At 55.9% G+C, this 14,256-nt stretch overlaps 9 protein-coding genes across 9 annotated transcripts; 4 read left to right on the top strand and 5 right to left on the bottom strand.

Annotated features, from left to right (window-relative positions):
* Positions 1-165: 165 nt before the first annotated feature.
* On the bottom strand, positions 166-2,132 carry PV07_08856 (uncharacterized protein). The gene has a single exon (XM_016396055.1). The coding sequence runs from the start codon at positions 1,971-1,973 to the stop codon at positions 357-359; it is 1,617 nt and encodes a 538-aa protein (XP_016245911.1). The 5' UTR covers positions 1,974-2,132; the 3' UTR covers positions 166-356.
* Positions 2,133-2,687: 555 nt separating this feature from the next.
* PV07_08855 (uncharacterized protein) lies at positions 2,688-4,217 on the top strand. The gene is made up of 4 exons (XM_016396054.1): positions 2,688-2,957; positions 3,012-3,121; positions 3,191-3,302; positions 3,356-4,217. The coding sequence occupies exons 1-4, from the start codon at positions 2,782-2,784 to the stop codon at positions 4,101-4,103; spliced, it is 1,146 nt and encodes a 381-aa protein (XP_016245910.1). The 5' UTR covers positions 2,688-2,781; the 3' UTR covers positions 4,104-4,217.
* A 197-nt stretch (positions 4,218-4,414) lies between these two features.
* On the top strand, positions 4,415-6,828 carry PV07_08854 (uncharacterized protein). Its single transcript, XM_016396053.1, has 2 exons — positions 4,415-4,684; positions 4,735-6,828. Exons 1-2 carry the CDS (start codon positions 4,609-4,611, stop codon positions 6,522-6,524), a joined length of 1,866 nt encoding a protein of 621 aa, XP_016245909.1. The 5' UTR covers positions 4,415-4,608; the 3' UTR covers positions 6,525-6,828.
* Positions 6,829-6,966: 138 nt separating this feature from the next.
* On the top strand, positions 6,967-9,338 carry PV07_08853 (uncharacterized protein). The gene has a single exon (XM_016396052.1). It carries the CDS (start codon positions 7,155-7,157, stop codon positions 8,250-8,252), a length of 1,098 nt encoding a protein of 365 aa, XP_016245908.1. The 5' UTR covers positions 6,967-7,154; the 3' UTR covers positions 8,253-9,338.
* Positions 8,259-9,656, bottom strand: PV07_08852 (uncharacterized protein). The gene is made up of 2 exons (XM_016396051.1): positions 9,406-9,656; positions 8,259-9,325 (listed from the first exon to the last, which is right to left on the bottom strand). Exons 1-2 carry the CDS (start codon positions 9,426-9,428, stop codon positions 8,359-8,361), a joined length of 990 nt encoding a protein of 329 aa, XP_016245907.1. The 5' UTR covers positions 9,429-9,656; the 3' UTR covers positions 8,259-8,358.
* Positions 9,657-10,118: 462 nt separating this feature from the next.
* Positions 10,119-10,313, bottom strand: PV07_08851 (uncharacterized protein; the record flags this gene model as incomplete). The annotated part of the gene is made up of 1 exon (XM_016396050.1): positions 10,119-10,313. One exon carries the CDS (start codon positions 10,311-10,313, stop codon positions 10,119-10,121), a length of 195 nt encoding a protein of 64 aa, XP_016245906.1.
* Positions 10,314-10,663: 350 nt separating this feature from the next.
* PV07_08850 (uncharacterized protein) lies at positions 10,664-11,245 on the bottom strand (the record flags this gene model as incomplete). The annotated part of the gene is made up of 1 exon (XM_016396049.1): positions 10,664-11,245. One exon carries the CDS (start codon positions 11,243-11,245, stop codon positions 10,664-10,666), a length of 582 nt encoding a protein of 193 aa, XP_016245905.1.
* Positions 11,012-12,369, top strand: PV07_08849 (uncharacterized protein). Its single transcript, XM_016396048.1, has one exon. It carries the CDS (start codon positions 11,466-11,468, stop codon positions 11,775-11,777), a length of 312 nt encoding a protein of 103 aa, XP_016245904.1. The 5' UTR covers positions 11,012-11,465; the 3' UTR covers positions 11,778-12,369.
* Positions 11,678-13,613, bottom strand: PV07_08848 (uncharacterized protein; the record flags this gene model as incomplete). The annotated part of the gene is made up of 2 exons (XM_016396047.1): positions 11,678-12,948; positions 13,076-13,613. 2 exons carry the CDS (start codon positions 13,611-13,613, stop codon positions 12,422-12,424), a joined length of 1,065 nt encoding a protein of 354 aa, XP_016245903.1. The 3' UTR covers positions 11,678-12,421.
* Between the last annotated feature and the right edge of the window lie 643 nt (positions 13,614-14,256).

Below are 14,256 nucleotides of genomic sequence, written 5' to 3'. Positions count from 1 at the left end.
TCACAACTCCCGATCCATCTCTTGCCATGGAAAACGGACTCTGGAATCTATGTTTACTGATCTGATTCTCTCCCCCAACAATAATCCTTTTTGTCTCGTGTCAGGCGCCGAACGCCACAGGAGCCTTGTCATCTTTGTATATCGCTGTCCTCAAGCTACACTTTGGTTGCTTATAGACTCGACGGAGCTGATGTGGTGGCTTGTTCAGTTGTGTCAAATGTGGCTGAGATAAATCTCAGGCCCTCGCTGATATTGGGTCAAGGGACAACATATCGTAATCCCATCGAGGGCGCCTGACGAAGGCCTTCAGACCTCATGTGCCAGTGTGGGGGTGGTCCCTCACGCTCCGCATCGAATCAACCCTCCTGCACATCGTCCAGCCAGGCGTATTCGTGGACCAGCCTTCTCGAGCCATCAACCGCGTATTCAAACCTGCTCAGCTCGAGAGCCTGGCGCCGTTTCCCGGTCGGCGTTTCGCGGCCCACAACGCTGACATAGGCAAAGCGACGCTCTTCGGGCGGCAAGAGGCTAGCATAGTGAGACTGTGGCAAGTCCGTCGAGCAGGAGAGCTGACATTCGCCCTCCTCGATCGAGATGACTTTGGCCACCACGCGATCGGGCTCGACAAATACCCAGGAGTTGTCTTCCTCTGGAGCCTGACGCATTAGACATAGCGCCGCTCGTCTCAGTGTCGGGTCCCGGCATTTCGTTGCGCAGAAGTACAATGGTGGGATGAGGCCGGGGTCAAAGGTCGATAGGAGTCGTTGAGCCTTTGGGTACTGGGCGGCCTGCCGGAGGCAGAACGTGGCTTGCTCGACGATGTCCGCAAAGTGGTCCATGCAGGTGTCGTATACGGTCTGATGAGGGCTGAGGCATGCTCCCACAGAGACGTAGCAGACTGCCCAATACATTAAGAGATACGATGTCATCATATCGTTCTCCAGATCCGGCGTCTGGCTTCCTGTATTAGCCGTGAAAGCGGTTTTCCATCGCAGCAAGTCGTCCAACAACGACAGTCGCCGCGACAAGAACTGTATCTTGAGCGGCTCCTCGTCGTCAACGTGAGGAAGAAAATCCGCGTGTCTGATCACCTCGTAAGACTGGTTCATCAGACGATCAAACTGGACTCTAGCCTCGAGCAGAGGGGACCTGGACTGTGCTGTCCCGAAGACATCGCCAGTCTCGTCATCGACAGACAGGCGGGACGAAAGACCGCTTCCTATAGTGGCGCCCACGATGACCTTTTTCAACACGAATGATGCGACCATCTGATGAACGGCCTGGCCTGCGGTCGAGCTCGGTCGGCTGTCAAGAGACCTGAGATTGTCGGTGAGAATTCGGGAACACCTTTTCATCAAATCTTTCGCGACGGTGACGTTCCGATGGTGGTATTCCACCGAGGCAAATAGGATGTAGCTCAAGGCGACGATAGAGTCATCTATTTGCCCTCGCTCGGCCAGCCGTCGGACGCTCACAATCGCTTTGTGGTAGTATCTCAGTGCCTGTCGATGCTTTCGGTTGGCGGGTTTTGTCAGACCCCTTGGGTCAGACGCGGCGGTAGGTGGCACATATGGAACGTGCTCGGACAGGGAGCTGAGGCATACAACCGTATCCCAGACAAAGTCAAACATGTGAGCGAGTCGAGGGACTTGGTCTTGCCAAAAGGTCGCTTCGACGGTCCCCGCAAATGCCGGCGCCGCGCCGTACAGGAAGTAGTGCCATGCACGACGTTCGTCCACAGTGTGTTGCGGAGCGAGGAGAGAAACCGCCCGCGGCGGACTCGGAGTGCTCGACTGGCTGGCCGGCTTGTTCTGAACGAACCGGATTTCGCGAACAACCGGACCTTCGCACTTGCGGCCTGTTTGGGTGCACCTCTGGCAATAGGGGATCGACTCGTCACACTTCACCCGGCGAATTCTGCACGTCAAGCAACCATTTTTGGACTTCTCGTGACCAGCACGTCTTGGTTGCATATCGCTGCGAATGTGGAGCAGTTATTGGCTTTGCTAGGGGTCCTGTATAAGCTCGATTTGGAGAAGACGGGGATCATAGTACTGAGTATTCCCTAATCGCCTGGAGGCATGCAGACCAGCGTCGACATTGAGCAGGACAGTACTTGATCTCAGATGGAGAATTGGATGAGAACATTGGTGAAAGCAGGACAGCGAAATTGCCGGAGGCATGTATCTGGATTGGATCCACAGCCTTGCCGTATACCCTTCGGTGATTGGCGAGCTCGTTTACTTGAGCTCTTTGGGCTTAGTCTGTGGCTAAGTCAGAATGAGATGTTCAAGGTGTCGACAACTTCGGGCAAGTCGGCCGGATCATGTGCACCGTGTCGTAGCCTTAGCCACGCTTGGGTGGCAGTGCAACTCACCGCGGGCGTGCCGCTTTTATACCGACTTGCCTCCCTCTCGACTTTGTACTCACCCTGTCATCCTTAACCTGCTCTACTGCGTGCAAATCGTGAAGTCCTCCTTTGAGGTGAGACTGTGCAGTTATGACCCTCGGTTCAGGGGTTTCTGAGGCGCGTCCTCAGTATCGGGTACGTACTCGGTACAGACGGCACTTCTTCTGAATGTACAACTGCCGGCTTGACGTCGACGTCGCCTTTGCCCTCGCGGCTTGCTTCGCATCCTGGGCCGGTCGTGCGGGGATTCCGCTAATTCCCCGGTCAAGAGGTTGACCCTTAATACTAGTAACATGGGGTCCCCAAATATTCTATAAAGAGAACTTTCGTATTAGGAGTGCAACCCGTCAAGCTCGTCCCTGGGAACAAGAATGGCACCAATCAAGGAGATTGAATACTTTCGCGTTCCTCCACGATGGATATTCGTCAAGATCACCGATTCAGATGGGAAGACAGGCTGGGGTGAAGCGTCCTTGGAGGGTAATTCAGAAGCCGTAGAGGGCTGTTTGGAAGGATTCAGGGAACGATTCGTGGGGATGGAAGCCAAGTGCGTGTGTCCCCTTTACTGTTGTTCTTATAAGGGCTGACGTTACATACGCAGTGAGATTGAAAATATATGGCAACATGCATACCGGGGAAGTTTCTATCGAGGTGGACCGGTCATTATGAGCGCTCTGGCGGGCATTGATATCGCGTTGTGGGATTTAAAGGGTGAGTAATGCATACCAATCCTCAAGCAGAGCGGAGGCAGCACGTCGGGTATTGATTCTTTTGGTGTAGCACGGAGATTGAATGTGCCCATCTATGAGCTCCTGGGGGGCAAAGTCCGCTCGAAAATCAAGGTCTACACCTGGGTCCGAGGCGAGAATGCTGCTGCTTGCGCCAAACATGCGTATGTGTACCCAACCCCCAAGATTAGACCATCGCTGACGTCTTGTCGTGCAGCCTGGTCAGAAAGGAGCAAGGATTCACAGCGGTCAAAATGACGGCAACCGAAGGTCTCGGCTGGGTGGATTCTCCCGCGGCTTTGGACGATGCGGTGGAGCGATTGAAAGCGGTCAAGGCGACGGGTGTCGACTGCGGACTGGATTTCCACGGCCGCGTCCACAAACCCATGGTGAGGTTGTTGGCACGCAAGCTGGAGCCTCACGAACCCCTGTTCATCGAAGAGCCGCTGTTGTCGGATCACCCAGAAGGATTTCGGTGGCTGGACACCACGATCCCCGTCGCGCTGGGCGAACGACTACACAGCCGCTGGGCGTTCAAGCCGTTCTTGGAGCTGGGCAAAGTGGACATCTTGCAGCCGGACATCAGCCACGCTGGGGGGATCTCGGAGCTTCGTCGCATCGCCACCATGGCCGAGGCCTACGACATCTCTCTGGCGCCGCACTGCCCGCTCGGACCGATCGCCCTGGCGGCAAACTTCCAAGTCAATGCCGTCAGCGCCAACTTTTCCATTCAGGAGATGATTCTAGATCCGAACCAGACCTTGTCGGTGGGACAGGGCGACTTGAAGGGCTACACCAAGAATGCCGAGGTGTGGACGGTCAAGGACGGCATGATTGACATGATGGACGGGCCGGGACTGGGCATCGAGGTCGATGAGGAGCGTGTAAGGCAGTCCGCGGTCGGTACCAAATCATGGAGATTCCCCACATTCAAAGGGCCTGGCGGGGAGCTGCGGGAATGGTAAAGTTGATATACATCGACTGGACTGGAATGGACAGCGCGGATTGAAGAGACCGGCGCTGACTGGGGATGGTACGAGGTATTTACCCTTACATAGAGAGCTCTGACATTGATTGAGTGATGAGGATGAACAGCCAATTTCGGGAGCTTCTTCGGTTATCTTTCCCTCCACTAGGGCGGCACTATCCTAGGCCCGATCTATGAGGCGCAAGCAAGTTTTCGCTCACCTTGGCACTGCTTGGCTGCGGTGCGGGGAGCTTCTGGGCAAGAGGTCACATCGAGTGGCTGAACAGAACTCAAAAGCTTGATGTCCAAGATGCAGCTCAATCCTCGTCCGTGGTGAAACTGTCGATCTCTCTCTCTATCTGCCTCTGCATCCTTCTTCAGTGTGTTTGAGAGCGAAGGAGTCTCGATAAGTCGGCATTGATCAACAGGCATCCTGCCCTCTCTCCCCAAGAAAGCTCTCCAACTCGAAGCGCGCAAGCTACGTCATAGCACCCAAAAAGACCATGGTCAAATGGGGGACGCTTCTCTTCGGAGCTCGTGAAAGGGATTCACCACATCACCACGGTGAGACACGGAGATGTAAGCTAGACTTCTACCCTGTGGCATAAATGCATATTAATTCTGAGCAGTGCTTCCCACTCACAGCAGCGACCTCCCGCCATCTGCCCTGCCGCCGAAAGAAGTCACCAAAGTCGCCCTCCGGTTGAAGTATCAGATCGAGGAAGTCATTCCTATCGAGCTCCCTGAAGAGAAAATCGTCGCTGCCAACAGCCCTGTCATCACTCAGAAGGTGGTGCAGACTGCCAAAGAGGCCGGCGGGAGTGACAATGCGGCATGCGTGGTGTATTGCTTGCTTGTGTGCAAGAGATGGTTCACCAGACAAGCCAACCTGGAGCTCTGGGATGCAGACTTACACCATGTCCGTGCAGTGGCCTGCGAGATGATCGCCAAACGCATCATCGAGGCTGAGGATGACCAGGAGTACTTGATGCAAGAGATTCTTCTCAAGCGCTACTCGGTCATCCGCAAAGAAGAGGAGACAGCCCCAGCAAATGTCATTGAGAGAGCGGTCGACCTGCACTGCCTGATCGTCATTGGCTCGTCTGGCTACCAGAAATGCATCAAGTACCTTTGGAGAGGCTGGATTCACCAGGATGACAAAGACCCCGGCAGGTTTGTTTTCTACAAAGACCGCGACAACACAAATTACTGGGTCCATCTCAACCCCGACCGCATGCGCACTCCCTTGTATCAGAACGCCCTCCAAATCACGATATCTGTTCTCTATCTAGCTCTGTACACCGGAGCGGTCAATACTGTGAACGAAGACGGTGACCTCGATGTCGTCGAGGGCATTCTCTATGTGATGACTCTAGGCTTCATCTGTGACGAAATCGGTAAATTTTGGAAAGTCGGCATTTGGTACTTTGGCTTCTGGAACGCCTTCAACAACTGCCTCTACGCCCTGCTTACGGCTTCCTTCATTATCCGCATGACCGCTCTCGGCCACTCCCCCGACGAGAATGACGACAAGCGCCGCCAACTCAACAGACTGGGTTATCACATATTCTGTGTTGCCGCTCCAATGTTCTGGGGCCGTCTCCTCCTGTATCTGGACACATTCCGCTTCTTTGGCGCAATGCTGGTTGTGTTGAAAGTCATGATGCGCGAATCCCTCATCTTCTTTGCCCTTCTCTTGGTTGTCTGCGTGGGGTTTCTGCAAGCTTTCATCGGCCTTAACCAAGTCGAGGGAAATAGCAGTATCACCAGCTTCATCATCACCGCCATGGCCAATTCCGTCATGCAGTCACCCGACTTCGAAGGCTTTGATAACTATGCTCACCCCTTTGGCCTGATACTATATTACATATTCACGTTCGTCGTGATGGTGATCCTGCTCAACATCCTGATCGCATTATACAACAGTGCATACGAAGATATCACGGAGAACGCGATCGATGAGTACATGGCTATGTTTGCGCAAAAGACATTACAGTTCGTGCGTGCCCCCGACGAAAACGTCTTCATCGCGCCTTTCAATTTGATTGAGTTGATCTTCTTGATCATCCCATTCGAATGGTGGATGGACCCTTATCGCTATGAACGATTGAATAACTATGTCATGGGCGTCATCTACTCGCCTCTCTTGCTGATCACAGCTGGTTTGGAGTCTATGGATGCGCGCACGGTACGAAGTAACAGGAGTCGGGGAGAAGAAGATGATGACACAATCGAGGAATGGGAGGAAATGGCCGGCGAATTGAATTTCGAGTCCGAGGGGTGGGACAAAAAGGTCCAGTCCTCACGGCCTGTGGTCGAGGTCGACGCCGATGTCGTCGAGATAAGACAGCTGAAGGAGCAGGTTGATGAACTGCAGCGACTGGTGAGGGCCTTGAGTCCCGAAGCTGATGGGTCATGAAATCAGTACGGGCAGCCTCGCAAAGGGAATCGGTTGGGAATTTGACATCTTTCGAGGGGTATCTGGTTGGCCCAATGTTGTCTGCAAAGTATTGTTGTCTTTTGAAGGATTAATGTCTATTGCCTCTGGCCTAGCAAGTGGTTCTACGTTGTGTCCTTGACGGCTCATACGAAAGGGTGAGATGCCGTAGCTGTACCAGCTGAATCGCAAGATTCTGTGAACACAATGCCTTCTGGTCACGGTATAAAAGAGGAGAAGTGCCCTCTCAAAGGACATGACAGAATATGAACGTTGAGGACCCCCATTCCAAGAGTTATGTGTACCTTTTTGTTATTAGGCCTCAAGGCTGTAGGGACATGACCAATTGCATGAGGAGAATGGTTTTGGTGGGTGGTGGCAAGGCTGAACACCCCGCAACTCGCGGTTTTTTCGACGCCTCACTCAAGGGATTTGAACCGGTTCCCGCTACGCATAGTGCTGCATCTGATTCAATTCCGCCCGTCCTGTTGGGAAACATTAATGAGAATTTGCGCTTCCCTTTATATCAAGTGATGTCCACGTCAAAGTCATCCAACTACTGAAACGTTGATCTTCCCGCACCAGTCCCAGCGCATCCAACTCACACTCACCATGACAAGCACAAGTACAGGTGCAGATGCGCCGAACAACCCCCTTCCTCCTCCCGACCCTACCACAGCGCAGGGTCACGATACACAGCCTCTCCCTTCCCCCTTCCACGTCACCGAACCCTCGCCAACGCTGATCACCCAGGGCGCCGAGGCCCTCCTCTACCGCACGCACTTCCTGCACCCGGCGCAGCCTGCCGCCCTGAAATTCCGGCCGAGCAAAGCCTACAGACACCCCACACTTGACGCGCGGCTGACGAAGCAGAGGGTGCTGGCCGAAGCACGCATCCTGGTCAAGCTGTCGGCGCTGAACAGCGCCAGCACCGGTGGGGACGGGGACGCGGTCAAAGTCCCCGCGGTGCTGAGCCTGGAGTGGGACATCGCGCGGAAAGTTCGTGGGGTGAGCGACGCGCAGAGGGGCGTGAGGGAGACGACGACGACGGGGGGCGCCTCCTTCGTGGGACAGGGCGCGTGGCTCCTCATGGAGTGGATCGAAGGGCGCAGCGTCAAGGATTTGTTGCGCGACTGGGATGCTTGGTACAAGGCCTTCGGCGTCAGCGCCGACACGAATACACAAGACAATGATGACAAGTCACGTCAGGACGAGGTTGCTGCGCAGGAAGAGGCGGTGAAGAAACTGCTGCGCCGCATCGGGCGGGCTGTGGGATCGATGCATGCCAAAGGAGGCGTGGTCCACGGGGACTTGACGAGCAGCAACATCATGATCCGGCCTAACACCACAAGGGACACGAATGGGGAGCTGAACGGGGTCGTCAATGGCGAGCGTGGGAATGAAGAGGCGGGTCTACAATCGCAGGAAGAAAGGTCTGCGCCGGTCCAACCACCAGATCTGACTGGCGAGATCGTGCTCATCGACTTTGGCCTTGCGACGCAATCTGTCCAGGACGAAGACAGGGCCGTGGATCTCTACGTGCTCGAGCGGGCGTTTGGATCGACGCACCCGAAACAGGAGGGGTGGTTCGATGCCGAAGTCTTACAGAGCCAGGAGGGGTACAGGGGCAGTTTCAAGGGCTCCAACGTCGTGTTGAAGAGATTGGAGGAAGTGAGGCTGCGAGGTCGGAAGAGGAGCATGATTGGATGAATGGAGGCGAAAGGAGATCACGGAAGATCTTTGAAAGAAGTCGGTCTACCCAGCGCCATGCTAAAGCTCAAGTTTTACTATAACTCCGAGGGGTTGCTGGACGGCCTCATGATGCTGGGGCCTCGACTGGCTTCTCCTCGATACAGCTTCCCAGCTGCGCGACGGCGAAGTACCCTTTGTTCTCGATGACGCCGCGGTTTTTCACCACCGCGGTATACTTGATGACCCATTGCGGCTCGATATCGCCCTTCAGCCCGGGCTCTTCGGGTCCGCCATCTGGGTGCGCAGCCAGAATGCCAGCTCCATCTTTATCGGGTCCCAGCAACTCCCTCGTCGTTCCGGGTGGGAGAATGTCCATGCAATCCGCGTGTGTCAAAAGCTCAATCTTGTTCTCCTTTGCGTACATGATGAGTGTCTTGGGCACGACGCAGCAGTCCTTGACGTTGATCTGGTCGACCTTGGGCCGGACTCGGACCTCTGGCAGGAATTTCGCGAGTCGCTCCGAACTAAACTCGGACACGCCCAGCTGGGAGATGACGCCCTTGTCATAGAGCGACTCCAGCACCTGCCAGGTCTTGACCTGGGCCTCCAAGCCTTCCAACTCGTCGCTGGCCTCGCTGGGATTCTCGTCCGCGGAAGCCCGCTCCTCCTCATCCTCGTCCTCCTCTTCATCGTCGGCGTCAAAGGTCACATGAGGGAATGAGACGATCAACAGGTCAATGGTGTCGACGCCCAGCTCTTTCAGTACCAGATCGATGGCTTCTCGCGTGTGCCGGCACCGCCGCGTACTGGGGATGCCGGGGAGGAAGAATAGTTTGCAGGTCACGTCGTAGGAGTCGCGGGGCTCGACTAGCGGGGTCGTCCGCCACGAGGGAACGTAGAGTGTGTCATCCTCCTGCGTCGTCCATACGGGAGGCGTAAACTTCTCGGCGGCGCCGCCCTCCGAGGCAGGAGGAGCGGGAGCGTAGTGTTTAAACGAGGCGAAATTGGCGCGCAGGGAATTGATGAGTTCAATGTTGGACCGCGAGAACAGTGGCCGCCGCACGACGGGGTGGCCCGAGGACATGATATTGCTGCATTATGGCCAGAGTGTGTCAGCGATGCCTTCTTTGCCACGCTCATACATTTTCCGTCAAAGGAGATAATTGCGTACGAGGTAGAGAGGATGAGCTTCATCTTGAGAGGCTCTGCGCTGCGCTGCGCTGTGCTGGGTGCGGTACGGTGCGGTGCGATGAGTCGAGTCGTTCGGCGCAGGACAGACAGGTGATGGCCCGTGGGATACGGCCTGAATACACCGAGCACGTTCTATGCCCTCGACGAATTTCTGTTCAGGTTTCTTTGCGACGGTGTGTTTCGTCTCTTGACTCGCGTGATCTCGTCGTGATTGGTATTACATATCATGCCTCCCAGAGGGCTACCCACCATCTGCCTCCTCCGACGCCGTCCCAAGGTTTTTGGCAATGGCCCGCATTTCGGGCTTGGCGCCTAAAGATGAGTAAGAACTGCTCGGAGATCACGTGCGACTCGCCCGAGCGTGCCGACTTTTATAAACAACACCCTCCCCTTCGCACTCAGCCTGACTGTGCACCCAGTCTGCCACCATCTCCTTGGCCATTGGGAGAATCGATCAGGAAGCCCATGCCATGCTTCTTACCAAACTGCTACACGATGGCAACCACCGTACACTCCCGGATGGCTTTGTGGTCAATGGATCGAAAGTGAATGCCGACAAAGGTAGGAAGGACTTGGATTGAAGAATTTTTGAGATCACACAATTCTCATACGATGGTTATCGTCTCTTATTCACTACCATCCAGCCATTTCTGTGCAGTTGCGTCACCACCGGTGATGAACATGCCGAGCCGTCTATACTCCTTCCTTCGCCACGTTGGTAGGAGTCAGTACCAATCCCACCCTTTCCTTCAACCGCAACGCCCACGGATCTGCGAGCAGCGCGTTCGCCAATAAATCATCGGTGTACTTGCCCTCGACATCGCCGTCCAACATGTCCAGCCAGACGCTGCCGACAACAACGTCCCGCGTGTGGCCTCCGTCTTCCATCGTCTCCAATACTTGGGAGCTCCGGAAATAGATCCGAGAGAAGCGCTTCAGAGGAGCTCGCACGGATATATAGCCTGACGCGATGGCGCCGAACTGGTCAATTCCGGCGGGGATGATCTGGTGGTCGAGGAGCTTCAAGTAATACACGTCGCTGTCTTTCGGTATGGCTGGGGAAGAAGATATTGCCGTCCACTGAAGCCCACGACCATGAGGGTGCTCTGTACCACCGAGGCCACGCCCGCCTCGTCCTCTTCCCGACCACCATGTGCCGATGGCACCAGACCAGATGGTCGCATATGTGGGTTTTCTAGAGCCCCGCAAGGTACTCGTCTCCGGTCCGCTGGGAGATCTCATTCACGAGCCCGGACAGTGCGGGGGAGCTTGTCCATGCTGTACGTCAGGTCTCTGGAGCTGTAGTCTCGAACAATCACGTTCCAGGTGTTGCCTTGGTTCGGCTGCGCTTCCAGTCTCGCGGAACTGATCGGCGGGTTGAACTCGCCGCTTTCGGTCCACTTGGCCCCGGCGCATTCCCAGCAAAGTTGATCTCGCGTGCAGATCAGGGCGCGCGAGGAGAGGATGCGCTCCTGAAGCGTCCATGCTCGATGGTACAGTGGCTCCTCTGATCTGTCGCGAGGTCTCTCGGCGAAGCCCAGGAAGACGTGGCCCTCGATTCCCGGCGTACATTTCGACTTGTACGGGATGCGGCAGTGGGGTATTTTCGGGGGATTCCCGGCGGCGAATATCCCACCGTGGATTGTTCTCGCTGGTGCGGCGACGATTGTTAGAAAGGCATTGCCGTAGACGTCTCTCATCCTTGGTGACTCCCTTTGCCAATCCAACTTTGCTTCGTCGGTCCCCTGCAAGATACACAGTGCATCCACCCACAGATATCTCACTCCCAGCCTTCTTGCGATGGCAATGGCGTCTTGCATTGTAGGGGGAAAATCGGCAAACGGAATGCCCCTTTTTCTTTCCTCCAGATTGTCACGGGTCGTGACGATGGCGGGCACCTCTCCCCAACAGTAGCTTAGAGCAAGGTACGTTCCTCGACGCAGGGCAGAAGGCTCAGGGTTTCCAGAAGGAGGCCTGTCCTCTTCTTGTCTCTAGGTCAATGAGTGAGGTTCCTGAGAGCCATCCGCCGGCTCGACATCGATGATTCGGGACGGCAAGACGTTTTCACCTGTATTGGGGCATGTTCGATGCGTCGAGCGACAAAGGTTGATCAACTGGTTGATGAGGCTGTACGCCTCATCCGAATCTGGTCGTGAGCTAATCTCCCTGTGGCGGACGAGGCTTCCAGCGGGATCGCCTGGGCGTTGGTCAGGGCGACTGTCTTGCGGCGTGAGCCCGGGAGGGGGGTTTTCACACTCATCATTGATGCCGAACAATCTCGAATCGTATTCGCCAAAAGTGTGTGGCTTGGGCTGGCTCGCGTCGCCGTCGGGCCAAACGTGCCATCGTTGAGGGGCGTCTCCCCGCCATTGCAGGGAATCCAGGACCTCCACTTGACCGCACAGGATCTTCACCCCGTACATGGGACTGGGTTCGTTGGAATAGACGGAGCAGCTCTCCACCGGGCTGCCCGAAGGATTCAGCAGGAGCCTGGCGGGGTCTTCGCTCAACGGGTTTCTGCCCAGGAATGATAGGGCGCGCCAGATCATGGAGCAGAGTTGGCATCCATTCTCCCTGGTGGCCTCGCGACGCAGGAAGGTGGCTTTCTCATGATGCTGGAAGCTATGTTCCGACCGCAAGCTATCGAAGGAAACTCTTTGACAAAGCTCGCACAATCTCGAATTCGGATCCATCGGCAATTGAATCACAGTTGATCGACATCATGGCGAGGCATGTTGTCGTTGGCAGTCTCGCGGGGTAAACACGAGGTTTACAGCCTGGGGCCAATCTTGCCGCGTCTCCTGAGTAGTACGTTTAAATGGTGCACTCCCTGCAAAATCCAACGAGTGCGAAGTACCGTGGAGGCAAAGCATGCAGAGCAGTTATCTCCCACATATACATCCATTTATCAACTCGAGATCTTCAACCATCGCGAAAACATTCCAATGTAAAAATTTGCGGCAGCCCGACCCAATCCAGACTGGTGGTATTGGTTGTCACCCCCGTCCGAATCCGGGGTGAGCGGCGCGAGCAGCTGCGACCGGCCTGCGTGTTCCATTCGTCCTGGTGGGTGGTCTGTTGGCTTCGCGATGTTGTCGGATCCGGGATCTTGAGGTCACCAGCGCCTGTCTGAACTGGTCTGCAGCTTCGCGGTACGCTGGGGGCGGGGTGGTGCTGGATCCCTGGTATCGCGGGTTGAGCAGCGAGAAGTACCTCGTCGTCGACGGGCCCTTCCGCCGGTCCAGGTCCTCGGCGAGCCGCCGCTCCATCTGGTACATTTCCCGCTCCCGCTCCTCCTGCACCTGTTTGAGCCGCGTCATTTCCGCCGAGATAGCGTGCCATTCGAGCCCGAGGTGGAAGCCCAGCAGCCTCAGGCAACGTTTCGTCCAGCGCCGCAGGGCCTGTTCAAGCGACAGGGGCTCCACGTCAGCGGTATTCTCGCCCCGTGCTCTGGCCGCTTGGATCGCCCAGTTTTTGTAGCCCCGGAGCTTGTAAAACCTGAAGAGGTACCTGAGACGGAATCCTAGACCTCGCCGTCAGTTTACTAGCACGCCTCTGACCGAAGGGCCGACATGTATGGGAGGGGAGAGAGAGAGAGACAGAGAGAACGGCAGTGGTACGGTTGGCGATGGTGGCGGGGGCAAACTCACGATGCCTTGGCTCCAGCAAGCTCCAGAAGCGCCCGACGTTCTTCGGAAAGTATCGCTCATCGGGGGAGATGAACTCGAGGTTGTCGTCGAGGTTGAGAAGCGGTTCGATCCGATCAGACGGCTTGACAAGCTCGACGTTCATGGTCCGGGACCGCATCTCGTTGAAGGCCAGGTGGAAGCGTTTGCAGCATTGGGACACCGACTGGTTGTACCGCTGCAGCCGCTGGATGCTCTGCCGGGTCGCCTCTATCGGGGGCAGCAACGACGCGGCGGCGTAGATGTCTTCGCTCTCCAGGTGGCCCTCCAGCGCGGCCAGCTCCCTCGTCCGCTTCATCGCGTCGAGGTCGAATTGGCAGTAGTGGTAAAGCAGGAGCCTGTCTCGGTGGACCCGCGTGTCGAGACGGTCGCGGGCACGTGGCCGGACGGCACTGGGACCTGGCCGTGGACCGTTCACGCGCCGTGCGCGGTTGCGGTCTCGAGCTCGCCGACGGAGAGCTGGATCTACCTGTACTAGATCAACCCGTCGATTTGTCGACATGGCGAGCGATATGCTGGGGACGCGCGAGTATTGGGGGTTGGGTTGTAGGAGTGGTGGATATAGAGGAAGAGGCACCCAGGGCTTCGACGACACAGTATGTGGAAAGACGTTTGGAGCTTTGGCCGAACTTGGTCGAGTTTAGCTAAGGTCTATTAGTGCCCCCGCCTTCCCCGCCGTGCGGAACAAAGTCATGCCATTCCGGCTTGGGCATGGAACCTCGACACTCGCAATCGATGGGCCGAGTCTTATGCACTATGGCCCTTCACCCTCCTCCAAAGGGAATAATGACGTGCATAGACTATCACTCGCTGATGTCCCTAGCTGATACAAAAAAGTCCGGATTCAGATGAGGCGTTGGTGGCTATCAATTTGACCGGATCGAGGCCGTTCTGCTCGTAGCTACATGGATGTCCCATACCAACACTCATACTATTCGAGAGCATCTCAGATGGTGTATTGCCATACCGTGAAAAATGTCGAAGCCGAAGCGCAATGAATTCTGCAGATGGAACGATACCCTGAGAGAGGTCTCCTGGAGGGTCGTTCGAGTATACTTCCCAGCAAGCTTTCAGCATATTCCATCGGCAATCGACAAGGCAGGCCAAGTGCCTTCTGAGTCCACAAGACCGATTCAGCAGCGTAG

Source organism: Cladophialophora immunda, assembly GCF_000835495.1.
Source record: "Cladophialophora immunda strain CBS 83496 unplaced genomic scaffold supercont1.5, whole genome shotgun sequence".
In the NCBI taxonomy this organism is placed as follows: domain Eukaryota; kingdom Fungi; phylum Ascomycota; class Eurotiomycetes; order Chaetothyriales; family Herpotrichiellaceae; genus Cladophialophora; species Cladophialophora immunda.
Note: the sequence above shows the minus strand (reverse complement) of the source record. Positions and strands in the feature narration are given on the sequence as shown.

Bases quoted from the DNA above. Each gene is read 5' to 3' on its own strand.
- PV07_08856 (XM_016396055.1), bottom strand. From the start codon at position 1,973: ATGCAACCAAGACGTGCTGGTCACGAGAAGTCCAAAAATGGTTGCTTG.
- PV07_08855 (XM_016396054.1), top strand. From the start codon at position 2,782: ATGGCACCAATCAAGGAGATTGAATACTTTCGCGTTCCTCCACGATGG. The intron at 2,958-3,011 runs GTGCGTGTGTCC...TTACATACGCAG, and splicing joins TTCGTGGGGATGGAAGCCAA to TGAGATTGAAAATATATGGC. The intron at 3,122-3,190 runs GTGAGTAATGCA...CTTTTGGTGTAG, and splicing joins CGCGTTGTGGGATTTAAAGG to CACGGAGATTGAATGTGCCC.
- PV07_08854 (XM_016396053.1), top strand. From the start codon at position 4,609: ATGGTCAAATGGGGGACGCTTCTCTTCGGAGCTCGTGAAAGGGATTCA. The intron at 4,685-4,734 runs GTAAGCTAGACT...AATTCTGAGCAG, and splicing joins CCACGGTGAGACACGGAGAT to TGCTTCCCACTCACAGCAGC.
- PV07_08853 (XM_016396052.1), top strand. From the start codon at position 7,155: ATGACAAGCACAAGTACAGGTGCAGATGCGCCGAACAACCCCCTTCCT.
- PV07_08852 (XM_016396051.1), bottom strand. From the start codon at position 9,428: ATGAAGCTCATCCTCTCTACCTC. The intron at 9,326-9,405 runs GTACGCAATTAT...GCCATAATGCAG, and splicing joins AAGCTCATCCTCTCTACCTC to CAATATCATGTCCTCGGGCC.
- PV07_08849 (XM_016396048.1), top strand. From the start codon at position 11,466: ATGATTCGGGACGGCAAGACGTTTTCACCTGTATTGGGGCATGTTCGA.